General features: G+C 54.3%; 6 protein-coding genes across 6 annotated transcripts; 1 reads left to right on the forward strand and 5 right to left on the reverse strand.

Annotated features, from left to right (window-relative positions):
- Window positions 1-510: 510 nt before the first annotated feature.
- On the reverse strand, window positions 511-885 carry KRP23_12402 (uncharacterized protein; the record flags this gene model as incomplete). Its single annotated transcript, XM_067883018.1, has 1 exon — window positions 511-885. One exon carries the CDS (start codon window positions 883-885, stop codon window positions 511-513), a length of 375 nt encoding a protein of 124 aa, XP_067739310.1.
- Window positions 886-12,700: 11,815 nt separating this feature from the next.
- On the reverse strand, window positions 12,701-13,375 carry KRP23_12403 (uncharacterized protein; the record flags this gene model as incomplete). Its single annotated transcript, XM_067883019.1, has 1 exon — window positions 12,701-13,375. The coding sequence occupies one exon, from the start codon at window positions 13,373-13,375 to the stop codon at window positions 12,701-12,703; it is 675 nt and encodes a 224-aa protein (XP_067739311.1).
- A 427-nt stretch (window positions 13,376-13,802) lies between these two features.
- Window positions 13,803-15,992, reverse strand: KRP23_12404 (uncharacterized protein; the record flags this gene model as incomplete). The annotated part of the gene is made up of 1 exon (XM_067883020.1): window positions 13,803-15,992. The coding sequence occupies one exon, from the start codon at window positions 15,990-15,992 to the stop codon at window positions 13,803-13,805; it is 2,190 nt and encodes a 729-aa protein (XP_067739312.1).
- Window positions 15,993-16,728: 736 nt separating this feature from the next.
- On the forward strand, window positions 16,729-18,918 carry KRP23_12405 (uncharacterized protein; the record flags this gene model as incomplete). The annotated part of the gene is made up of 1 exon (XM_067883021.1): window positions 16,729-18,918. One exon carries the CDS (start codon window positions 16,729-16,731, stop codon window positions 18,916-18,918), a length of 2,190 nt encoding a protein of 729 aa, XP_067739313.1.
- Window positions 18,919-20,527: 1,609 nt separating this feature from the next.
- KRP23_12406 (Serine/threonine-protein kinase ATG1a) lies at window positions 20,528-23,371 on the reverse strand (the record flags this gene model as incomplete). The annotated part of the gene is made up of 11 exons (XM_067883022.1): window positions 20,528-20,602; window positions 20,664-21,131; window positions 21,202-21,259; window positions 21,332-21,750; window positions 21,829-21,938; window positions 22,003-22,473; window positions 22,555-22,662; window positions 22,734-22,824; window positions 22,891-23,100; window positions 23,175-23,211; window positions 23,322-23,371. The coding sequence occupies 11 exons, from the start codon at window positions 23,369-23,371 to the stop codon at window positions 20,528-20,530; spliced, it is 2,097 nt and encodes a 698-aa protein (XP_067739314.1).
- Window positions 23,372-23,543: 172 nt separating this feature from the next.
- On the reverse strand, window positions 23,544-24,701 carry KRP23_12407 (uncharacterized protein; the record flags this gene model as incomplete). Its single annotated transcript, XM_067883023.1, has 3 exons — window positions 23,544-24,181; window positions 24,309-24,480; window positions 24,606-24,701. 3 exons carry the CDS (start codon window positions 24,699-24,701, stop codon window positions 23,544-23,546), a joined length of 906 nt encoding a protein of 301 aa, XP_067739315.1.
- Between the last annotated feature and the right edge of the window lie 355 nt (window positions 24,702-25,056).

Consider the following 25,056-nt stretch of genomic DNA (forward strand, 5'->3'; position numbering starts at 1 on the left):
TTATTTCTGCTACTGGTTTCATACACACTTTGAGTAGGCGCTGTTGCTCCTCCGTGATGTCCGCTTCTGTCGCCCTGCCTCCTTGTTGCGTTACTGCTCTTAGATAGTCCCCCGTCGATGGCGTTTGTTGTTGTCTCTTTGCCTCTTGCTTGTTGCTCGTGAACGTGAAACAGTGGATGCGCTCCTCTATCTCCTCTTGGTCCAGCCCTTCCTTCACGACCCACTGCTTCAACAGAAGTTGCATTCTTCCGGCGTGCTCCTCGTTCCCATTCTCCCAGAAGCTGATTATGCCCTTGTATTTAGCGCGCTGCTGTGACGTGATGTCATCCTGCCATTCGACTTACTCTCCGCTGCTTGTCCTTGGCTCTTGGATGATACCGCTTTCTCGTCTTCGTACTTTTGAAATCTTCGCGTTCTGGCCAATTCATTGAGTCGTTGCACCAGATGGAATACATATTCTGCCGGTGCGTCGTTGAGTAGGTAGGACCGCAGCTGCTTGAAAACTACTTCTCAATCTCCCTGATATGCTCCTCTCCAGTTGCGTCCATTGTTCTTCCGCTGTTTATCTGCTGAGTAATCGGACTGTCGTTTCCGCTGCGGCGACAGTTTTCTTGCGCTCTGCTTGGTCGGGACAGCTGTTTCCTTCTCCCTAGCCACTGAGCTCTTGTCAGCTTTTCCCACCGTAGTCCACTGGATCTCTGTAGCAGCTTTTTGCTTCTGCCGTGTCGACGCCGTTTTTCCTTCGGCTTGTCCGCCATAATTGTTGTCGACTTGCTTCAGTCCGCTTTTGACACCCATCGCATTATCCCCGATGCCCTGCGCTTCTAATCGCTTGCCTGAGCCGTCTACCACGATCGACTCCATGCTCCCCCGTTCCTTGGTCATGTCGTCTCAGTTTTATCTGAAAGATTGTATACCGGGGGGTTACGCGTCCTTCCAAACGCCCCCCCCCCCCCCCCCCCCCCCCGTAAGCTGTTCTCCGCCGATCTGATCCCGAGTCCAGAGAGTCTCGTTCGCCAGCCGGCAAGTTGGGAAGTGAAACGATACAGACCTTGACAATGGTAGCTAGAGCCCTAGTAGTGAAGCGGCGGCGGCAGACATCACTGGATACCTTTTTTACACCAATGTGAATGTAGCCATTTCCATATCTGACACATTCTCTAAATGAAACAACGTCTCGGATCAGACAGATCGGGCATCACTTATAGAGGTGTGACTGTATGTTATAAGAAGAATTGGCTTACGTGATCCTTCTTTATCTTAACCCTTTCGAGAGCCACCTACCTTAACTATACTATACAAAGTTAAGATACTGGTTTGTAGAAGGAGGTAAAATGCCTCCTTTTGAGGTGGTGATGGGCTCTCCAGCTAAGTACGCAGTCAGACAACACGACACCTGTAGTTACATTTTGCGGTAAGACCCTTGTAAAAGGAGGCATTTTGCCTCCTTTTACGAAGACACGGTACATCGTCGGCATGTACCTGATTGGGCAGATTTGACTCCTCTTCAGTGATTGGTCCAAACGATTCAATCAAACACCACAAAAACCACGGCCCCCCAACGTAAATTTCCCATCGCATATGGTATCCTTGCATAGACGTGCACCTGCCGGGAGCAATTATGTGGAGCATTTGTCTTTATTAAACTATACCGACCACTCTGACGGCTGTGCAAACCGCTCATTTCCTGATTTTTTTCTCCCTGTACGAAATGGCGCGAAAGCACGCGCGCGGAGAAGAGATGCCAGCCGAGCCAAAGCGGCGGCGGCCGCGGTGTGATGCAGCGTCCCAGGACAATGACACGGCACGTTTAACGAGGGTGCTCAACTTCAACGGCGTGTGGAAGGAGCTGAAGGCTGCTGGATGGACGCATAAACTGCCACGCGGTCTTGACAACCGGTATCGGTACGTGCTATCTGGTCGCTCTGCCAATGGAAAGGATGGCGAGGACTTCCTGCTAGGCGAGGAAGCTGTACTTCGGTACTTCATTCAACACAGTGCTTCAAGTGGCGGGGATGGCGGCGCGGCGACGGCCACGGCGGGACGGCAGCAAGCAGTCGGTAGCGCGCGTGGACCTGGCGATGGTGACGGCGGATGCGGTGGGACCGGCGACGATGGCGGTGATCGTGGACCTGGTGACAATGGTGGCGTCGCGGGGTCTGCCGCATGGCAGCAAGCCGTTATTCACGCGCGTGAGCCTGGCAACGATGGTGTTGTCGCGGCATCAACCGGATGGCAGCAAGCAGTTGTTGACGCGCAAGGGCCTTGCGACGATGGTGGCGGCGTTGTGGCAGCGGGACCGTCGGTAGTGCCCGCGGTAGTGTTCGAGTTCGTGGGTGTGGGCGTCGGCGCGGTAGTGGTCTTGGCCGCGGACGCGGAAGCGGTCGCGGAGATCGAAGTGTCAGGAGCGTGATGGAAGAGGCGGCTACCGCAGCTACCGGGGCGGAGACTCCAAGACGGCAAGCGAGCTTGGTGATTGATCCCAACCTAGAAACCCCAACGAGTGTCCCCACGCGCAGTACGCCGCAGAGACGTACTCCTCCTGCCCCTTTGATGGAGTATCTATTACTAAAGAAGCTGGTGGCATTTTCACCGTCAAAGGAATTGTGGATGAAGGAAAAGGTGTATAGATGCGTGGACACAGCCTTTATTGTCGGCCGTGTGTGTCGTCAGGTCAAAAAGACGAAGAAGGGAGGGATACTACAAGTGATTTGGCTAGATACGCAGTTCCAGAATGCAGTTGAAACTCTGAGTGTGGCAGTAATTCAGCGTGGGATCGAGAACTACCAGGCTCTCGCGCGCTCACCCAACAAGCCGGCGTGGCGTGAATTGACTGATACAGTGGTGGAAGGGGAGCTGCAGATGGAGGAACCGCTCGATGAACTTGAAGTCGCGTCAGGCGACGACGGTATGGAAATGTACGATCCAGAGCGATTTTTGCCCGTGAGCCTTGCGGAGGTGGAAGCGGTGAACAGTATGCGGTTTCAGCCAGATGTGGATATGGATGGCCCCACGGATCTGTATGAACACACGGACGAGAGCACTAGTACACGCTTACTACCCGAGTACAGTCACCTGTTTGCACACTCAGCCTCTTCGAGCTTCTTCGCTTACATTCCAATTTACTTTTGGAAACAAGTGGTTCTCGAGACGAATCGATATGCAGCCCTCAAGAATGTTCGAATCACCACGCCGTTTACAATGGAAGAGCTGATGATCTTCCTCGGCATCATGCTTTATCTGACCCTCACTAACAAGGGGGAGTACTCTAACTACTGGGGGCCACAGACTGAAGATGCGATTTTTGATGGTGCATCTACCAGCTTGGACAATGTGATGAGTCTAAATAGATTCAAGTTGCTTCGCCGCTGTTTGAGCTTTCGCGCTGATCCGGGATCGGCTGTGGAACGAGACCCAGCAGCCCGAATTAGGCCCCTATTGAATTTGCTCAAATGCACTGGTGGTCGCTATGTTGAGCCTGGCCGTGACTTGGCTCTTGACGAAGCGAGTATCGCATGCCGGTCCCTCCATGGACGACATCTTATCGTGTTCAATCCCCAAAAACCTGGCGGCAAGTATCATTTTCGTGTGTACGTGCTGTGCTGCTCGACCACGTGGATCGCTTTGAACTATCGCCCCCACTGCACTAATAGTGATATCGCGGACCGCCTGCAAAACGTGGTGATCCCAGAAGAGGTGCAGCAGCTTCGTGAGGAGCTCGAGGATGTCAAACAAGTGCGTAAGCATGTTCTAGAGGTCGTGAGGCCCTACTTTTACTCTCGACGAATCATCAATATGGACAACTATTACACAAGCGTCCAGTTGCTGTTGGATTTGCATTTGAAGGGGTTGTATGGGCGGGGAACTGTTCGGGGAAGGAGTAAGCACTATCCGAAGCACACTATTCTCCAGAAGGAGCACTCAACAAGGGGTGACTATCAACAGTCTGTCTCCCTGGAGCACAACTTGCTCGCTGCGTCGTGGTGCGATGGCAATACCGTGATGATGGTTACCAATGCTGATGCATCTACTGCCGCGACGGTCACGCGGCGGGTTGGTAAAAATACTCATGAGTTTCCTGCTCCGAGCTGTATCCTGCAATACAATCGACACATGCAAGGTGTTGATCGTTTGGATCAGATACGAGCTAGATTTTCACTAGCTGACGGCCATTCGTTCAAAAAAATGGCATAAAAATTTGGCTTTGGCAATAGTGGATATTGCACGGTCCAACGCGTACCTGACTCGACGGATGGCAATCGACACTACCAGAGAGCGAGATCCCCACAGGACGTTTGTCACTGAATTAGTATCTGAGCTAATTTCTGGCAGGTGGCAAGAAGCCCCGAGCGATGGTCATATGGCGTTTGGAAGCGGTGTTGCTAATGAAACCGCAGCAGTGGATGCAACTGGTATAACTCCAAAAGTGTACACTTCGCCAAACCCGCACAGCGCCCTGAAGCGATGTCAGTCTATGTCTTTGAAACAAATGTTCAAGGACAGTGGGCGGAAACGTCGGCAGTGCATTGTGTGTCGCTACGAGGGCAGATATCCTACAGAGGTGACGGATTATTGCCTCACGCACACTGTTTGTCTTTGTAGCACTGTGCATGGATACATCGAGAGTCCGTACACGTGCCCACAGAGCACTTGGACTTGTTAGGATAAGTTTCACAGATTCTATCTCCCTAATGGCCTCTTCAGTGACAATGGAAATGTCAACAGGTCATCGCATCTGGCTAAGTTGAAGGCAAGTAGCGCCGCGAGACCCGTCGATAAAGCTCTCCCTATCCCCGACAGCGATAGTGTCGTGCTCTCTTATGAGACCCAGAGCGACAGTTCTGTACTCTCCGTCGACGAAGCCGACCTACTTCTCAGTAGTGATTGTGCAGAGTTGCTCAGCGAAGATTCAGCGAGTCAAGACAGCAGAGTTGCGCGACAGATATTCCAATGATTCGCATTCTGTAGGCAAAGAAGAGGGTATTTATCTTGATTAAAGTATGTTAATGCCTTCAGAGCAACATGACCGAATATATATCGAATAAACTATGGTCAATGTCTTTAGCATTATCAACAAGTGTTTCTCGTCCCAAATAACACAGTGGCAGCGTTGCACCCACGGCCATCGCCGCGGGATCTGTTTGGCCATCATCGCCAGGGTCAGCTCCAACTGCAGCCCAGTGCCCGCGACGTTCCTGTGGTAGGCCAACTGCGCCGTTCTGGGCATCACCACGGCCTTGACAGCCGCCGCCAGCCGCGTTGTGTCCGTCGTTCCCTCCTTCACCAAGTCCATTCGTGCTGAGACTGCGGCCGCCCAGTCCATCCCAAGCTGCAGCTGTCGTGCACCAAGTCCTTTCGCGTCGCGCCCGCACTGTGGACGCCGTAAACGTGTGCGCAAAGTCCAGCACACGCTGTTGCCGCCCGGCACCAAGTTCAGCGTCCCGTGGCCGACTTTCCTGATATGTTGCCGCCGTGCACGCAGCTCGGAGTGCCGTGGCCACCATGCCCGTGTTCGCTTAGTCCTGTTGAGCTGCGCTCGCAGTCGCCAAGTCCCGTCGCCGCCCGCTGTCGTCTAATCCAGCCGTGCCCGTGCGCGCCATATCCAAGCTGTCGTTCATAAAGTCCAGCGCGCCGTAGTCGCCGTGCCCGCTTGCACCAAGTCCAGTTGCGCCTTGACCGCGATGTTGCTGCCGTGTACGATGTCCAGCGCGCCATGGCCGCTGTGAATGCGTGCGTCAAGTCCAGTCGCGCAAGTCCGTTGGAGGCTTTTAGCATTGTTTGTATATGTATATTGGAAGTGATAGTGCCTTCCAACTGCCGCGGCCATAAGTAGTTGCCGTCAATTTCCATCTCGCGCAAAAGCTGTTGCGGCATGATTCACGGTGGCGGGGGCAATACTTAGACGTGGATACTATCAGCGGGGCTCTTGGCATGCGAGTAAGCTCTTGTTGCACCACGAGCTTGGCGGCTTCATCAAACAGGAAATCATTAAGGAAAATGATGGTTGCATCGTGAAATGGTGCGCACGACCACAGCGGCGTATCGCGTACGCCCCCAGACTTCAGAATTACCTTGTGCAGAAGCACTAGTCGCGACGCACATGATCGCACGCACTCATACCCCCTGCGAGCAATATCCACCCTTTTCTCGATCCCCAAACACTGTCTAGCTTTTGTCTGCAACGCGAACTGTACAGCAACGTTTCCCAACCAGCGCCTATGTCTAGAAACACATCATCTGGCTTCACCGCTCCAATACTTCGAATGATACCCGACACCGCAGCAGGAATCATCTCCCCGGCATTTCCGTCAGTTTTACCTGTCTCCTGGCGCACATCAGCAGCCGAAACAGCTCCAAAAATCTCACGGGTAGCTCTTGCTTGGCTTGGGGACAGGAGGTAAAACTTGTTCACATATTGAGGCGTTGGCGAACATGTGGGAAAAAAACAAGTAGGGAAACGCGCGAGGTCGTTACCGTAGGTACGCTTTAGAGCGCGCAACCTCATCTTGAGTTGTGCTGCCGGACGCTTCCTGCGCATCTTGAGCTCGATGTCCTGCCAGACAACGCGCTTGCCGTGGGACTCATACTCGAGGGCAAGAACAACGAGCTTCTTGTCTTCCGCGTCGGAAAAACTTGTGCGCATCTGAAACTGACGATAAATGAAGGAGTGAAGGTGAGCATCTAACCTCAGTATTGTATGAGATAGGTTTGGACGCCCGAACTGGTGGCGCAGCATCACGCGGGTCCAGGATAGAATTTGGGATGGGTCCACCTCGTTTCCACCACCTGTACCCACCATTTCCTCATTGCGTTTCATGTGAATGACCGCAAAACCACAAAAATCACGGGAAATGGGGTGAAAACAGGGCGCTTTCGTGCAAAATTAGCATTTAAATTTTGATAGTCGACCTCAAATCCTCGAGTGGGAACACCTAACCCATCCGTATCTAAAGATCTGATTGGCTTACACAAAACACGGTCTACTGAAACCCTGGTAAAAGCTAAAAGGAAGCAAAATGCTTCCTTTTAGGGGGTCCATTTTCACCTACTTTTGTGAAAGTGCTTAAAGGAAGCAAAATGCCTCCTTTTACCACGAAAGGGTTAAATACCTCATATGATAATAATATCTTCACAAAAAGAATATAGTGGTGAAACAATCATAGAATTTAAGCTCTCATTAAGTTTTTCCATGACAGCCTCGAGTGCTGGCTCCGAGAGAAGCCTCTCCACATATTGGATTGTACACTCGAAGCTATGCAGCGGGCTGAGTGCTGATCATGTTCACAAGTTGGTGTACCAATGCCCACCACCTCCACAGCGGCGTCGACCATTTCGGAGATGACACCAGCTATGATGAAGGCAGCAGTGAGGACAGATCGACACCAGCGATCATGATAGAGAGCGATTGACTGTGAAGTCCAGCGAGGACGACTTGTTGCATAAATTTCATGGGGCAGCTTTCGATAATAAGATAAATCTTCTTTTATCTTCTTATAATTTTGAGAAGATTTTGATATGGGCCATACCTTCTTATATCCATGCAGAGCAGCCCGTTCTGCAAGACCATCAAGGAAAGACTGCTTGCTTCCTGTTACCGAAGATGCTGGGTTGACTGTTTTCCTTGGCGTGCTCTACAATGCAGCATCTTTACAGCCTCGGTTGAGCCTTCTTGTTATGGCCGAGCCATTGTGACTGTCACCTGCGCTCGCTACAATCTGCACGACATCACGCAGTCAATTCACTTCGTATCGAGCTCTCTCTATCTCGGTGGGTCAGGTTTCATTGGCTGCAGACTGCGTGCTCAGGCAGCGCAATCGTGGTGATCCCTGTTCGATGTCGCGTGTGCTCTTTCAAGCTCATTATTCTTCAGCGTTGCTTCCACCAGTGGTGGACCACCACCACGTCTATAATAGCAGCACAACGACGTAAATGCCTGCCTTGCTATGAGATGCTATCCACTCTTGATGAGCGTAGAACACCCACTCCGTGACGAAAGTGTACACATCGAAAAGTGGCACCGTCATCTGCTACAGCTCGTCGGCCCTTTTTCGCCTAGTGACCTGCGTGTGATTGGCGCGTTGCACGCACCAGCTTGCCTACCTCTACGGCCCTTCGCTTCTTTCTCCAGTCACAACAATGAGAGCTTGCTGTCCAATCCCCACAAAGGCTGGCCGGTGCTGCTCACTCGCTATGGACAACTGCAGTCATTTCCAAAGTCGCGACGACGCAGCCAAGCGCCTACGATGGACGTCCCTGGTGTGCAGCGCTTCTCGACCTCGAGTCTCCCATCCAAGGGCAACAACTACCACGAAGTGAAGACTCCTGACATCGGAGAGCTCGAGGATGGAGCCATTCGCCCGGGAGGCCCACCCGACCTGTACAGCTGGCGCAACATCGGTCTCATGGCGCAGTACGCTGCCGTCGGCGTGGTCTACGGCACCATGTACAGCGCCATTTACCCGTTCCTGACCAACTACCTACGCATGTCGGGAAACGAAACGACGTCCGCGAGCGTCTTGATCACGTTGCCGTACACTCTCAAGGTTTTCATCGGCATTGTCACGGATTGCTACCCGATCTTCGGCTACCGGCGTCGTCCATACATGCTCATCGGCTGGGCCGTGTGCTTCGTATCCCTGGTCGTCATGACCGCCTTGCCTATTGGAGACCCGTACTACCCGGACTCCAGTTGGGCAGCCCTAACGAGTCTCACGGCCGAGCAAACGGCGCAGCTGAACACGGACGCACAGCACTCCGGGGTCAAGTATATCTTCCTCATGGTCATCGCCAACTTGGGCAGCGTCGTGGCATTCACGGCTTCGGACGGTATTCTCGTGGAGCTCGCCCAGCGCGAGCCCCTGAAAACGCGTGGCACGCTGCAGACCGTAGTGTACGCGGTGCAGTACAGCTTCCAGATCATCTCGTCAGCGATGATCGGCTTTGGACTCAACAGCGGTGACTACGGCGGCACGTTCTCCGGCTCCATGGGCGTCAACGCTGTCATGGGGGTGTGCGCAGCTTTTTCGCTGGTCGTGATGCCCTTCTCGTGGTTCTGCATCACTGAAGAAAAGACTCAACGACGTTCGGCTCGGAAGTACCTCTACGCGCTGTACGAGCTCATCCAGCAGCGCGTGGTGTACCAGATCGTCATCTTCCGCTTTTGCCGGAACGTCTTCTCGTACGTGAGCGTGACGGCGTCAAGCTTGGTCCAAAGTTACTGGTTGACCGTGAGTCCTGTGAACAGCAGCGTCGCAAGCATCATCGGTCTGCTTGCGTCGGCCGGCTCGCTGTACCTGACGAAACAGTTCGGACTCAACTGGAACTGGAGATACATGATCGCGATCTCACAGATTGCGGTGATTGTCATCGACGCCTTCCCTACCTTCTTCACCATTTGGGACGTATACCGCAGTCAGTGGTTCTGGCTTGGTGTTCCGCTCGTCGAGAACTTCCCAAGCGCAGTGGGGACGATCGTCGCCACGTTCGCCGTGCTGGAGATCATCGAGGAAGGCAACGAGGCCACGGTCTACGGTCTTATTACTGCTGTCTCCACTTTGGCGTCTCCGTTCGCCAGTGTTATCACCAAGAGCATCGACGGCCACTTCGACGTAGAAACCGACTACATCCGACTGGACAACTCGTACGTGCGCTGGCAAGTGACGTACACCTACTTGATTGCCTACGCCTTCAAGCTCTGCTCGCTCGTATTCCTCGTGCTGCTACCAAAGCAGAAGGTTGAGACGCAGGAGCTCAAGCGCACCGGGGGCAAGAACAAATGGATTGGTATCGGCACGATCATCGTCGTCGCCTTTTCGCTCGTCTGGTCCGTTATGACCAACCTCATGACCATGTTTGATAGCACGTCCTGCCTCCGCATCGCCGGTGGATCAGGATGCTAAGCTAGATAAACGAAAAACATATTGAAGTCTTGGATACTGAATTGCAGGGTGTAGTTGTGGTTTCAGCATTAAGCCGGTGCGGAAGCACAGTCACGCGTAATGGCTAAGCTCTTGACAGCAGACTTATTGGGAACTGTCGTGAAGCCACTTGAACTCCAGAGTAAAATCAGCCCCTGTGAAATGACACAACTGTTAGCACTTTCACCAAAATACAATGTACTACAGTAGTAGTAGCTGAAGGCATAGGCACTTCAAGTAGGAAAAACACTTGCCTAGATGCAGCAATTCGTACTGCAGTAAAATGAGAGTCGACATGAAAAGCTGTACTTGTACCATGACAGCTTGACTTTCCAGTACGAATGCGAGTTGGTATATCGGAGAAAACCCAAAATGTTGCCGCAATAGTTGATAAACAAACCAAAACGATCCAACTTCAAGCGCTGCCAGGACGAGCAGATTTGAAATTGCCGCTGCCCCCCATCGTTTGGTGTCACCGGGGTAGTATATCGCATTTGGTAGCTCCTTGAGAACCAGCACGTACAGTAGAAAAACAAGGGGCACCACACACTCGACGTATTCAACCAGCACTAAATACTCGGAGTGAAACATCAGTTGGAGTCCCTGCTGAACCAACCGTTTCGATTTCTCAATCGATGCAGGACCACTGCTGTGGTATTGAGTATTTGAAAGCTCCACGACCACTCCATGAGTAGTAAAGTCCACCAGATCGCTAGTGGGGGCAGGTACTACTACTATTCTTCGCCCCATCCGAGGTCGTCGCGAGATTTGTTGGTACAGCCGGTTCGTTCTTTTAGTAGATCGAAGACCTTCCTGAACGTACACGCCCGATCTGCCGAGTGCTTCGAGTTGACTCAGTTGCTCTTTCGTAACTGAATGAGGTAGGCACGCCCACAGCCGCACTCCTGGAAGTGATTTCACGTGATAATTTCGCGGATTCCGCGTCACATCCAGAAGAATTGCGACCAGATCAGTAGTGAATGAGATCTGCTGCTTATTCCTGTAAGGGACAAGTTTCAAGGAGGTTTGTCGGTCCTGAACAAGCTGCAACACAACCAAAGCGTTGTTCCGCACCTCACGAAATTCTAGAATCGACTGAGCTATGTCTGCGGCGATGAACATTGCCGAGAGATAAAGTGATCCCGCAGTAGACATACACCTGGACATGAACAGTGTACTGAAAAAGTCTACCCATAAAGCGACGAGTCCCGGTATATAATCTTCCAAGTTGCGCGCTGCTAGTATCACAAAATGCTTGGCGGCGAATTTCCAAAGAGGCAAGATAATGACCACGATGCTTCTGTGAGCTTCTGGTACAAAATCGTACAGCACCTTGTAGACTGGGTATACCCCGACAAGGATCACGATCGTAAAAAATAAGCGGTGGAATCGGTCAGAATCCAACTTGAAAGGCGAGTCTCTCGAAAAAAGAGCAGGGCCTAACACGATCCGTAGCATTATCGGAGTGAATATTCCAATTGGAATAGCACTGACCTGCATCATCAAGGGCACAGGAAATCCAATCGTGATCGCAGCAATAATACACACGCCCACAAAACCGGCACTAACTCCAAAAGCCACAGCGAGTCTTTTAGAAGGAGAAAAATCGAGATCTGGTATAAACATTGACATCTGCGAGTTCCCGGCAAAGTGAAGCACCAACTGCATCAGAAACAAGCGAATCCAGAAGACCCAGTTCGCTGTCCACCCTTCTGATGGTGGTCGCAATGGTAAACTGTCCAGTAGCAAAGCTACACCCAAGGCAGGCAAGGGGGTAAGTATGCATACTAGTACAGCTCGTGCCCTCGATGTGGTCTCGCAGTAATTGCTCAGGCTCTCGAGACGCTCGATCGAGTACGATCCCTGGCGGCCAACTTGGATTTCATCCCACTTCTTCTCAAGGCGGCGCAACAGGCCCATTTCTTGTGCTGTCTGCGTAGATGCAGCCACTGGTGTCCGTCTCTTTCGGCTCGTGAGGTTCCTCATTCCTTGTCGAACTTCTCGGGACTATCCTGGTGCAATTTTTTCTTTATGTGTCTCTCCGAGCAGAGCTTTCGAATAGTACTGACTGTATAAAAACTAAACGTGGCTTTCTATATCGATGTCACCAGTGTGTGCGGTTAAAAACTTCCAGAGCATGCCAACGGTAAAATATATAGTGTGATTCGCGATGGTGACACGGGCTGTAACGAACAAGCAAAGCTGGTGACCAACCTTTATATTCAATTGCGCCAAAATCTTGTTGCATTTCTTAACTGCCAAAAAACAAACTGAAATGATCGAATACGAATGAAACAAGGAGCGACAATCAAATGGCCTCGCACGCAGATATGTCTAGCACACCAACACCAGCAACATGAAGTCTGTTCGACAACAGCCCGATGCATTCTTCCGGAGGTTCCTTTAGTTCTGAAGGCTCACATTCTAGTAAGCTTAGACAAGAATATTCATCGACATCCAATCGCTGCTTCGCAAGAGTGCGCTATGTGCACTACATGGGAGGATTAAGTGTCATCTCTCAAGACTGAGTGGAGGCGCATTAACACCTGAATTCTTCCACATCACACCGGTAGTTCGCTACGTACATCGACGTCTAATGCGGCATTGAGAGTAGCTTGGCCGGCAGGTCTTGCGCGTCCCGCCGCGGCCAACTACGCAATGTCTTGAGCAGTATCTTGGCGGATTCGTTCGACCTGTTCGAAGAACCCGACCCGAACTGTGTCGTTAAATCCGTCAGGGAGATCAGCATTTGCCGGAAGCCCCAGAAGTTGGTGGACTTCGAATTACAAAACAGCATGTTCCTGGTCAATAGGCAGAATACCCGCACGATTGACATCATTGTCGCCAGGAAACTGTCCGTCCACCCGCTGCTCGAATCGGTACTCGCGCACCCGTAGCCGCGGTGACAACCGTATGGACACCACATTTTCCACGCCGGGATATCCCCGCCAAATGGCCGCCTTGCGATCCAAACTAGCCCACCCTTGAAAGACGCCAACCTCCACTTTCACTGTCTGGTACTCGAGCCAACCTGCCACTCCACGGGGTAGAACTGCTCCAACGTTGCAATGTGGTCCGAAGGCACAATCTTGCTCTACCAGCGCTTCGCCCGCCAAGCCGGCCGGTGGTTCTTTATTGTGGGAAGCTGTACACCCCGCGAGATGATCGTCCCAGGTCCCCGTTGCACCACCCATCGCAACAATAAAGGAACCAACCGCACACCCGTGAAGAGTGCTTGGATACTCCACGATCCAAATTCTTCCGACCAGCCACTCCATGAATTTGCGCTTCGTGCTATGGTATGAAGAGCGGACGTAGCGGCTCCAGTCGTCCACCGATGCTGTGCACACCTCAACAGGTTCGGCCCCATCGTGGTCGGCGCCATTACAGAGCATTGAGTTCCTAACTTCATCCCAATCACGACGTCGAAGTGCAGCGTTCATTCTGCGGGCGGCCATGTTTCTTTGAGGACGCGGGCTTCAGATCAATCTCCGATACTGGCCGTCCCAGAAGTAGAGAAGGGAAACAAAGTCGTGACATTGGCTTGATATTGACGCCTTTGATGTCAATCGAAACTCGGTGCTGTGCGATGCCTTACACACAGTGTTGTGGGGATGCCTTTCAGAACAACTCGAATACAAGAATTACTACAACAAGGCCGATTTGTGGTTTGCTCAGGGAGCTGGTTTATTGTTTTAGTTTCTCACACGCAAACATGCATTTCAAGGCAATACTACTTGGTCTTCTTCTTCACGTTAAGTTTGCTTGTGCAGGCAGACGGCGTAATGTTTCTTGATTCTCTCCTTGTGTGTGTGTTCTTTTTCTTTCTCGAAGCCAACAGGTCTGCTGTCCTATCTGCTGCTGATCTCGTGTGTGTTGCACAAGCTAGCTAGAAGCGATGTACTTGGCAATCGTTACATACCCCGACAGGAGGGCGTTCACGGCGCCGCCGACGTTCCCTTCCGCCGACTCCAGGGCACGGACGTTCTTCTCGGTGTCGTCGAACCCCATAGCCACGAGTTGTGTCAACGCGATCTCGTAGCTCGGTTTGTCTTCGCTCTCGACACACTTGACCTTACTGCCGTCAACTTCGACTCCTTGCGCTTCCACAGCATCAACGATCTCCATGTCGTCACCAGATGCAGCATTGACGCTCGAGCCATCGACACGGATCTCGTGAGCGAAGCCTGCTTCTTCATCCGGCACATCTCGACCCCAGCGTCCGTGACCACGTCCATGACGGCCGTGTCGTCGTCGGTGGTAGCGACCTTGCTGATGTTCTTCGTCCTGGTCCGAGAATCGAGTGTGACGCTCTTGGTGCGCGCGACGTTCATGGTGGCCGTGGAATCCATGGTGACCCCGACGCTCAAAGTCCATGGGGAAGGGTGGGTGACCCGGCTCAAAGCCTCGAGGGCACATGGGCTGTCCGCGCGGGTCCGTGAATTCAAACGGAGGAGGGCCGAAGCGGCCAGAGCATCCGGGTGGGCCGAATCCAGGGGGTCCGTGGTGGTGATGGCGACGATCGCCAAACTCTGGGGGAGAGACGTAGCCACGGCGACCGTGGAAGTCGGGACGGCCGTGTCCGACAACGGGGAACCCTTGACGGACTTCGCGATTGCCGTGGTGGTGGACTGGTGGGCCATGGTCTGGAGCTCCATGGTGGTCTGGGTGTGTCCCGTGAAAGTCAAAGCCTGGAGGACCGTGATGGTGGTCAAACTTGCCCTGGTGGCCGTGGCTGCCATGGCGACGTCCAAACTTTCCGTGGTGGCGTCCGAATTTGCCGGGGTGGCCGTGGTGGTGGCCGTGGTGGTGACCGTGGTGGAAACCATGGTGACCGAACATGCCGTGGTGGCCGAACTTGCCGCCTCGACGGCACGTGAACTTCAGAGCGCGCATCGTCGACGGCTCCTCGATCTTCGTGAACGGTCCATGCGACTCGGTCCACTTGCCGCTCGCTAAGCAGGCCTCGCACAGGTTGAAGTCCTCCTTCGCCTCCGACTTGAAGCGGATACCCACGATGGGGGTCATCTCGCACCCGTCGCACGCCACGTACGAGTTCACAACCTCCGAGGTGCGCTTCTGCTTGGGCGCGCGCGACGGGTCCGTGATCTTGATGAATGGCTCGAAGTGCATGTACTTGCCGCTGGCCTCGCACTCTTCGCACAGGTCGAAGTTCGGCACTTCCAGCGACTTGTAGCGCACGCCCACGAGTGGGGCCTTCTCGCAGCCAGTGCACACGACACCCGCGTGCAACGCCACCTCTTCCGCGAAAACCTCCACGCCCACCGTGTCTTGGTTGGCGCTGTAGCAACTGCTGGAACTACTGCAGCTCGATGAGTTGTCGTCTACCTCTTGGTCGTTGTAGCGAACCAACCCCGTCACCAGCGACTTGGCCACAGTCACCACCACAGGCTTGAGCGCCGGGCATCGCTCGACGACTCGTCGGGAAAACACCAGCAGCTCGTCAAAGTGCGCGGTGGCCGCGTCCTCAATGGCTCGTGCGTCTTCTTCGTAGATGGCCGTCACCATGGCGTCCGCCAGCTCCTTGAACTCTTCTGATGCACTCAGCTCCTCGACTGTCTTGCGGAGCTCCTCGTTCTGCAGCACTAGTAACGTCTCCTTCTTGATGGTCGCCAGCTCGTCTGCGTCGACGGCGACGTCCATTGCCTGCAGACTGGCCACCAGCAGGTTCATGGCGCTAGCAGGCGTGGGCTTCGTCTCTGGTTTGGCCGTCAGCTTGGACATGGCCGCCACGAGGCCGCGCAGTTGCGTCTGCACGACACTGGATGTACGTTGGGCGGTTGGCGGATCTTGCGGTACGACAAGCAGCTCCAGTCTCTGCAGCTGCTCGCCTTGCATGTACTTCTCCAGCTCCTTCACGTCTGCGTCGCTTGTGATCGTCACTTGGTCGCCGTCTGAGTCCGTGTATCGCAGCGAGAACTCCTTGTCTTCAGGCAGCATCGTGGATGCGGCCGTCTGCAGTTTGGCCATTGGCAGCATCTCTCCGCTGTCGGTGGTCAGTGGCAGCGTCAGCGGCTCAGCGTCGGTCGTCTTGATCTCTAGGATTCTCGTCATCTTCCGTTGCCTGGTGTCCTGGTCGCTTGTCTTGTGCGGTTGGAGGTCAATTGAGATCTGCCGAGAGCGGTGGCGGGGTGCGGGGAGTTGTGGTTGTACATGTATGTGGTGACCGCAAGGTGCAGTCAGAATGATGGTAATGTTGAAGTGGGGAGTAATCGGTGATACGAGTATGATGATGGTCGGCACATGCATTTTTGCCGTGAAAATGGATCGTTCACATTTATAGTTAGTTTGAATGCAAGAGGCCCTCGAGTTTGGCCACACGTGACTTCTTGAAACCAGTTGACGTCCCGACTGTTTCTGCCGATCTTGCGTGGCATGCAGTACCAGCAGATCAATCAGATCGCAATCGTTCATGCCCCTGGAATGCTTGTGCCGGGCGTTGCTATAGCGCATATTAATAGTACATTCGTAACGGAGGAGGCAACAGAGATAAAACGCTCTTTCTTGGTGTGCTAACCCGATGCTCGATCTCAATGCGCACTATTAATACGTGTACCGGTAGTGATAGACTTTTGTGCACAAGACTAGAGCCTCATTATTTTCATTGGCCATCATCATCGTCTTAACACCGATTACTCCCCACTTCAACATTACCATCATTCTGACTGCACCTTGCGGTCACCACATACATGTACAACCACAACTCCCCGCACCCCGCCACCGCTCTCGGCAGATCTCAATTGACCTCCAACCGCACAAGACAAGCGACCAGGACACCAGGCAACGGAAGATGACGAGAATCCTAGAGATCAAGACGACCGACGCTGAGCCGCTGACGCTGCCACTGACCACCGACAGCGGAGAGATGCTGCCAATGGCCAAACTGCAGACGGCCGCATCCACGATGCTGCCTGAAGACAAGGAGTTCTCGCTGCGATACACGGACTCAGACGGCGACCAAGTGACGATCACAAGCGACGCAGACGTGAAGGAGCTGGAGAAGTACATGCAAGGCGAGCAGCTGCAGAGACTGGAGCTGCTTGTCGTACCGCAAGATCCGCCAACCGCCCAACGTACATCCAGTGTCGTGCAGACGCAACTGCGCGGCCTCGTGGCGGCCATGTCCAAGCTGACGGCCAAACCAGAGACGAAGCCCACGCCTGCTAGCGCCATGAACCTGCTGGTGGCCAGTCTGCAGGCAATGGACGTCGCCGTCGACGCAGACGAGCTGGCGACCATCAAGAAGGAGACGTTACTAGTGCTGCAGAACGAGGAGCTCCGCAAGACAGTCGAGGAGCTGAGTGCATCAGAAGAGTTCAAGGAGCTGGCGGACGCCATGGTGACGGCCATCTACGAAGAAGACGCACGAGCCATTGAGGACGCGGCCACCGCGCACTTTGACGAGCTGCTGGTGTTTTCCCGACGAGTCGTCGAGCGATGCCCGGCGCTCAAGCCTGTGGTGGTGACTGTGGCCAAGTCGCTGGTGACGGGGTTGGTTCGCTACAACGACCAAGAGGTAGACGACAACTCATCGAGCTGCAGTAGTTCCAGCAGTTGCTACAGCGCCAACCAAGACACGGTGGGCGTGGAGGTTTTCGCGGAAGAGGTGGCGTTGCACGCGGGTGTCGTGTGCACTGGCTGCGAGAAGGCCCCACTCGTGGGCGTGCGCTACAAGTCGCTGGAAGTGCCGAACTTCGACCTGTGCGAAGAGTGCGAGGCCAGCGGCAAGTACATGCACTTCGAGCCATTCATCAAGATCACGGACCCGTCGCGCGCGCCCAAGCAGAAGCGCACCTCGGAGGTTGTGAACTCGTACGTGGCGTGCGACGGGTGCGAGATGACCCCCATCGTGGGTATCCGCTTCAAGTCGGAGGCGAAGGAGGACTTCAACCTGTGCGAGGCCTGCTTAGCGAGCGGCAAGTGGACCGAGTCGCATGGACCGTTCACGAAGATCGAGGAGCCGTCGACGATGCGCGCTCTGAAGTTCACGTGCCGTCGAGGCGGCAAGTTCGGCCACCACGGCATGTTCGGTCACCATGGTTTCCACCACGGTCACCACCACGGCCACCACCACGGCCACCCCGGCAAATTCGGACGCCACCACGGAAAGTTTGGACGTCGCCATGGCAGCCACGGCCACCAGGGCAAGTTTGACCACCATCACGGTCCTCCAGGCTTTGACTTTCACGGGACACACCCAGACCACCATGGAGCTCCAGACCATGGCCCACCAGTCCACCACCACGGCAATCGCGAAGTCCGTCAAGGGTTCCCCGTTGTCGGACACGGCCGTCCCGACTTCCACGGTCGCCGTGGCTACGTCTCTCCCCCAGAGTTTGGCGATCGTCGCCATCACCACCACGGACCCCCTGGATTCGGCCCACCCGGATGCTCTGGCCGCTTCGGCCCTCCTCCGTTTGAATTCACGGACCCGCGCGGACAGCCCATGTGCCCTCGAGGCTTTGAGCCGGGTCACCCACCCTTCCCCATGGACTTTGAGCGTCGGGGTCACCATGGATTCCACGGCCACCATGAACGTCGCGCGCACCAAGAGCGTCACACTCGATTCTCGGACCAGGACGAAGAACATCAGCAAGGTCGCTACCACCGACGACGACACGGCCGTCATGGACGTGGTCACGGACGCTGGGGTCGAGATGTGCCGGATGAAGAAGCAGGCTTCGCTCACGAGATCCGTGTCGATGGCTCGAGCGTCAATGCTGCATCTGGTGACGACATGGAGATCGTTGATGCTGTGGAAGCGCAAGGAGTCGAAGTTGGCGGCAGTAAGGTCAAGTGTGTCGAGAGCGAAGACAAACCGAGCTACGAGATCGCGTTGACACAACTCGTGGCTATGGGGTTCGACGACACCGAGAAGAACGTCCGTGCCCTGGAGTCGGCGGAAGGGAACGTCGGCGGCGCCGTGAACGCCCTCCTGTCGGGGTATGTAACGATTGCCAAGTACATCGCTTCTAGCTAGCTTGTGCAACACACACGAGATCAGCAGCAGATAGGACAGCAGACCTGTTGGCTTCGAGAAAGAAAAAGAACACACACACAAGGAGAGAATCAAGAAACATTACGCCGTCTGCCTGCACAAGCAAACTTAACGTGAAGAAGAAGACCAAGTAGTATTGCCTTGAAATGCATGTTTGCGTGTGAGAAACTAAAACAATAAACCAGCTCCCTGAGCAAACCACAAATCGGCCTTGTTGTAGTAATTCTTGTATTCGAGTTGTTCTGAAAGGCATCCCCACAACACTGTGTGTAAGGCATCGCACAGCACCGAGTTTCGATTGACATCAAAGGCGTCAATATCAAGCCAATGTCACGACTTTGTTTCCCTTCTCTACTTCTGGGACGGCCAGTATCGGAGATTGATCTGAAGCCCGCGTCCTCAAAGAAACATGGCCGCCCGCAGAATGAACGCTGCACTTCGACGTCGTGATTGGGATGAAGTTAGGAACTCAATGCTCTGTAATGGCGCCGACCACGATGGGGCCGAACCTGTTGAGGTGTGCACAGCATCGGTGGACGACTGGAGCCGCTACGTCCGCTCTTCATACCATAGCACGAAGCGCAAATTCATGGAGTGGCTGGCCGGAAGAATTTGGATCGTGGAATATCCAAGCACTCTTCACGGGTGTGCGGTTGGTTCCTTTATTGTTGCGATGGGTGGTGCAACGGGGACCTGGGACGATCATCTCGCGGGGTGTACAGCTTCCCACAATAAAGAACCACCGGCCGGCTTGGCGGGCGAAGCGCTGGTAGAGCAAGATTGTGCCTTCGGACCACATTGCAACGTTGGAGCAGTTCTACCCCGTGGAGTGGCAGGTTGGCTCGAGTACCAGACAGTGAAAGTGGAGGTTGGCGTCTTTCAAGGGTGGGCTGGTTTGGATCGCAAGGCGGCCATTTGGCGGGGATATCCCGGCGTGGAAAATGTGGTGTCCATACGGTTGTCACCGCGGCTACGGGTGCGCGAGTACCGATTCGAGCAGCGGGTGGACGGACAGTTTCCTGGCGACAATGATGTCAATCGTGCGGGTATTCTGCCTATTATTGACCAGGAACATGCTGTTTTGTAATTCGACGTCCACCAACTTCTGGGGCTTCCGGCAAATGCTGATCTCCCTGACGGATTTAACGACACAGTTCGGGTCGGGTTCTTCGAACAGGTCGAACGAATCCGCCAAGATACTGCTCAAGACATTGCGTAGTTGGAGATAACCGGACTAGGCGCCACGCGCGAAAGTGGTAAATGCAGGCATTGCGCTTTACCGATTGCGTGTTGTCAGTGAACCTTCGTGTCTGCCTAAACGTTCCCGTGTGTCTGGAGCTACTAGGCACCGTTGCTGTACTAAAGGAGTCCCCAGACGAACAGGGTGGTAGCGTGAGGACTGCTTTCTTTTCTAGAAAGCTAAGAAACGAAACGATAGACAAGGTATTTGCAAGCCAAGGTTGTCCCTCTTGCATCTCGTACCCAGCAAACAATTCATCACTCGTCGCCTTGTTTATTATTTCGCGTGGAATGCTCCAACAAACACGTACTTCGCAGCTTCATGCCCATTTAAATTCGCTGCACTTGCCGGCTACGTCCTCTTCGGGTTTGCGACCGTCACAACATGGAATCGCGTTCCGTACGGCAGGCGGTACGGGTTGAAATCCTGACATAGCACACCTCACGTCAGCATAAGTGCCAATGGCACCGCCACAACAAGTCCGTACCTCGGTCGCATGGAATGTATCGATAAAGATAATCTCGCCACAGATGTATGCGGGCGGTGTCCGATCACTGCCCACGCCCAAAATCGCCGCTTGAATCGACTCGTTCGCCAGATAGTAGTTCGGAGCCCCCTCATTGAAGGCTACGTACGGCAGCTTCCCTCCCTTCAGGAAAAACAACGCCAAGGAACTGATCTGGAAGCTACGGAACGATATCCGCTGATGCTCTACCGGGGTGTGTGAGCCCTCAGCGGAAGGCTGCTCACTCACAACGTCTTGGAGGCCATGCTCTTCCACGTCACTTGCGACGGTACGACCAGTAAGCACCTGCGACAGCGGCAGTTCATCCGACGCAGACGAGCTGTCAGCAGTTCCCACACTTCCGTTAGCATCATGGGCTGATGTTGCAAGTGGGGTCACGGATACTACGTGATACTTGGTGCCTTCACGGAGGCAATACGGGTTCAATTTCTGTGAAGGACGCATGTGAAAGGGTTAAACCAGACGAGTAAACCCAACATTTGAGCTGAATCACACTCACATCAGTCGTTTCGTGGTCGTCGATGTAGACGATGTGCCCGAGAACGTACGGAGGGTTCCTGCAAACAAAACAAGCATCACAATCAGTGGTTTAAGTCATATACTCTGCAAGCTTTTGCTTTGAAGCTTACCGATCATCCTTTTTGGATGCAGCAATCGATTCCTCCGACAGATAGTAGTGAGGACAGCCTTCGTGGAACGCGATGTAGTCGCCAAACGGCGTGGGTACAAAGAGCGCCACACTGCCACATGCAAAACTCTTGTAGCAAATGCCCAGCAGCTCCTCGAGCCGGTTGTCATCAGTCACCCACTGACGACGTTCACCGACCAGCCACTTGTCATTCTTAGCCACTGGAATTACTTCATGTGCCGGCATTTTGGTGTCTCCTTCAAAGTCAGTGGTAACACCTGCTTCCACCGCGACATCTCCGACCTTACTGTTCCGGGGAGACGACGTGTCAATTACGACGTCTCTGATCTCAACACCTCCGTCCACTATGGTGGTACCAGCATCGGTGGCGAGCACATGCTCCTTTGCGTGGTGCTTTGCCTATTCAGGCATTCAAATCACACAGAGTTAGTGTTGCCAGCTTCCTTTGCTAAGAAAAATGCTTCGCTTTGTCACCACCTTATCGTCTAGGTCCACATTCAGGTCCTGACCGTCCAGCACCTTCCGACCGACGTCCTCGTACTCGTTCTCCACCATCACGTACTCGTCGCTAAACGTAGCCCAATCCTCTGCGTAGACGAGCTGGTTAGAAAGAGAACAAGCAGTCTGCCAGAAACAAAGCATATAACTTACCATACTCGGGCTGCTTTTCAGCCACAAGAGGCTGCTTCGTCTCCGAGCTCTCTAAATCAGCAGCGCCTGCATCTGTTTCAGCCGGAGCTGGTGGCAGCAAAAATGGCGCACGGAAAAAGTCCTCGAAGGAGATTCGCTTGCGTGGGTCCACCCGTAACAGCGCTTCCACCAGTTGCTCGCATTCGGGAGACACACTGACTTTCTTCGGCAGCCGAAGATGGCCGTAGTGCTCGTAATATCGGTAGATGTTCCGGCGTAGCGCCAAGTGATTGGTCGCATGACACTTGTCAACCACGAGGAACGGGTGTTCGTTCACGAGCATCTCGTACAGGATGATGCCAACAGACCACAAATCGGCCTTGGCATCGTAACTCTTGTACTCCAGCAGCTCTGGTGCCATGTAAAGCGGCGACCCCACAACACTCTCAGCCATCATCTCCGACCCCAATTCGCGCGCGAAACCAAAGTCCGCTGCACAAATTTACCACCAGCCAGAACAACACATCAGCCAAAAACTCCCTTTCACCAACAGCCTCATTCAAAACAACGCACCAATTTTGAGTTTAGCCGTCGCCAGATTCCGCGAAGAAAGCAGCAAGTTCGCAGGTTTCAGATCGCGGTGCACGACATTCTGCGAGCGCAGGAACTGCAACCCCGAGGCTGAACGAAATCCAATAACAATAACGTGAGCAATACGCACAATTGCCTTTTATCGACCAAAAACCACGCACCCAGCTGCGACATATACAGCCGCGCCTGCTCCTCCTTGAGTCCGCTGTTCGCTTTCATGAGCTGCGCAATATCTCCGCCGGCACAATACTCCTGCAACATCAACCAGTTTCATCAGTACAGTCCTATCCACCTCTTTTTTCTCTGTCTCTGGCCAACCTGCACAATGAAAATGTGGTGCTGCGACTCCTTCGTGCACAGCAGACGCACAATGTGCGGGTGGCCGTTCTCGAACTGCTCCACGGCCACGCGCATGGTCTCGATCTCCTTCTCGATGCTCTGGCGCTCGTGCGGCCGCCGCAGTTTGTCCTTCCCGATCATTTTCACGGCCACCGCCGCCCCGGACGACAAGTTGATGGCCTTGTGCACCTAAAACGACGACCCACGGCGTAAAAATTAGCTGCGGCGCTCGTGATAGGTACTATATAGGCTTCTCTTCGTACGGTGCCGTAGGAGCCCCGCCCGATCGTCTCCACCAGGCTGCAAAGGGCGACACAAACAATTGGCATAAAGCATGAGCGATTTGAGCGTAAACGACGGCGATTGAGCGCGCAATTTCGAGGGAGGGAGGCTGCAGCTGAAGAACGTACCGGAAGACGTTGCCGCACACGGTGATTGTCTGCCCGTTGGCGCTGCTCATGCTGCTAGAACCGCGTCTCGGAGTGATTCCCCGTGTCTCTCCGATCGGGTCGCCTTCTCTCAAAATTATTCGCTTTGTTGGGTTTGGAGGTGCACACCGACCCCGCATGCAATATAAAAGGATTATGGTGTACAGAACCTCGTTGAAGTTGACATAGCTACAACGGACATGGCTACACTGTTTCCCCTCCTGCAAGCGGGACTTCTTCTTCTTCCTCGTCTTCGTCTGCTTCGTCTTGTTGATTGTCATTCTTGCCGACGCCGTATTCGTCCTCCCCGTCGAGGTCATCGTCCTGCTCCCCACCGCCTTCTTCGTCGTCGCTGCCGTCGTAGAGCTGCTCCTGCGTGGCCGCGATTTTCTGGCGCTGATCCTCCTCGAGTTTGCGTGCCTCTTCCTGCGCATCTTGAAGCACACGGTCGCGGCTCTCTTGCTCCTGCTGCTGTTTGGCGCGCTTGGCTTCGTCCTTCTTGTGGGTCCACTGATCCAGCTTGTCCTGCCGCATACGCGCCGTCTTCTCGCTCACGAAGAACGCGACGGTCGCGATGAACACTATCCAGAAGGCCGCCACCTCGTACTGCGAGAAGATGTAGAGCGTGGGCGACATGGACAGACAGGACTCGAAGCCCGAGCTCGTGGCCGTGACCGCCTGCAGCGTGCCGTAGAGCCCCCACCACACGACGCACAGGAGCCCGTACACAAGGTAGAAGACCCGCACGGTGCGCAGGCTCCTGATCGGCCACGGCCCCATCCAGCAGTACGTGTAGAAGATGACAAGCACGTGGCTCAGCACCACCGCGCCCTGCAAGAACCCTGCAAGCCGCGACAAGCACAACGGACATCAGCCACCCACCACACGCGCCTCAAACAGCGTTCGTCCTCCTCTGCGGGACGGCATTACCGCGCAGCTGCAGGAGCTACAGTACTGATGCAAACGCACTCATGAGGTCGGCGTTGCAGTCGTTGGTGGCCACGTTGATGATGACACCGCCGAAGACGATGGTCGTGAGCGCGAGGCACACGGGCACGAGCGGGAAGAGCAGCAGGATCCGAGCCCAGTACTTGGTCTTCTCGCGCTCCATCGCGATCCGCGTCGCCAGGTCATACTGCACCTACACAGCAGTCCGCAGCCAGCCAGCGCACGTCAGTGAGTCTACCTATGTGCATTGTATCCTGCCGGCTACGTCATGCCACGCGTGCGTCTGCCGTAATGGAGAGACAACATGCACGCACCGACCGGCGGCTTCTTCTTGCGGCGCGCGGCGAAGGACGTGGTGCGCTTCGGGTGCAGCTCCACCGTGTTGGGCGAGTCGCCCTCTAGCTCGTCGGCCATTCTCCGTTCGGACTGCGCACAGGAAGCGTCGTTCGTCGACTGCCGCCTCACACGCGATCTTGAAGCGACGCCCGCATCGATCTGCGATGATGTTTTGCTGTTGCAAATCGCGCCTGGCTCGCCTATTGTTGACCTGTGGCCGTTTTGCTTGGCAACGACACAGGACCGCGTAGCCTGGTGTCACGCTCGGTGGCCGAGCTAATTGGCCATTGGGCAGAGGCACCGCGGCGACGGAGCGATTTGCACAGGCCGCGTGCTGGCGCGTGTGCGCGCATCCATGCGAACCTTCTCTCTCCCCGAGAACGGTGTTACATTTGCTCGTCTGGCAGGAGGTCGCCATCTTGGGCCACCTGGG

The sequence above is a fragment of the Phytophthora ramorum genome (assembly GCF_020800215.1).
Source record: "Phytophthora ramorum isolate Pr-102 chromosome Unknown Phyram_PR-102_s0015, whole genome shotgun sequence".
In the NCBI taxonomy this organism is placed as follows: Eukaryota; Oomycota; class Peronosporomycetes; order Peronosporales; family Peronosporaceae; genus Phytophthora; species Phytophthora ramorum.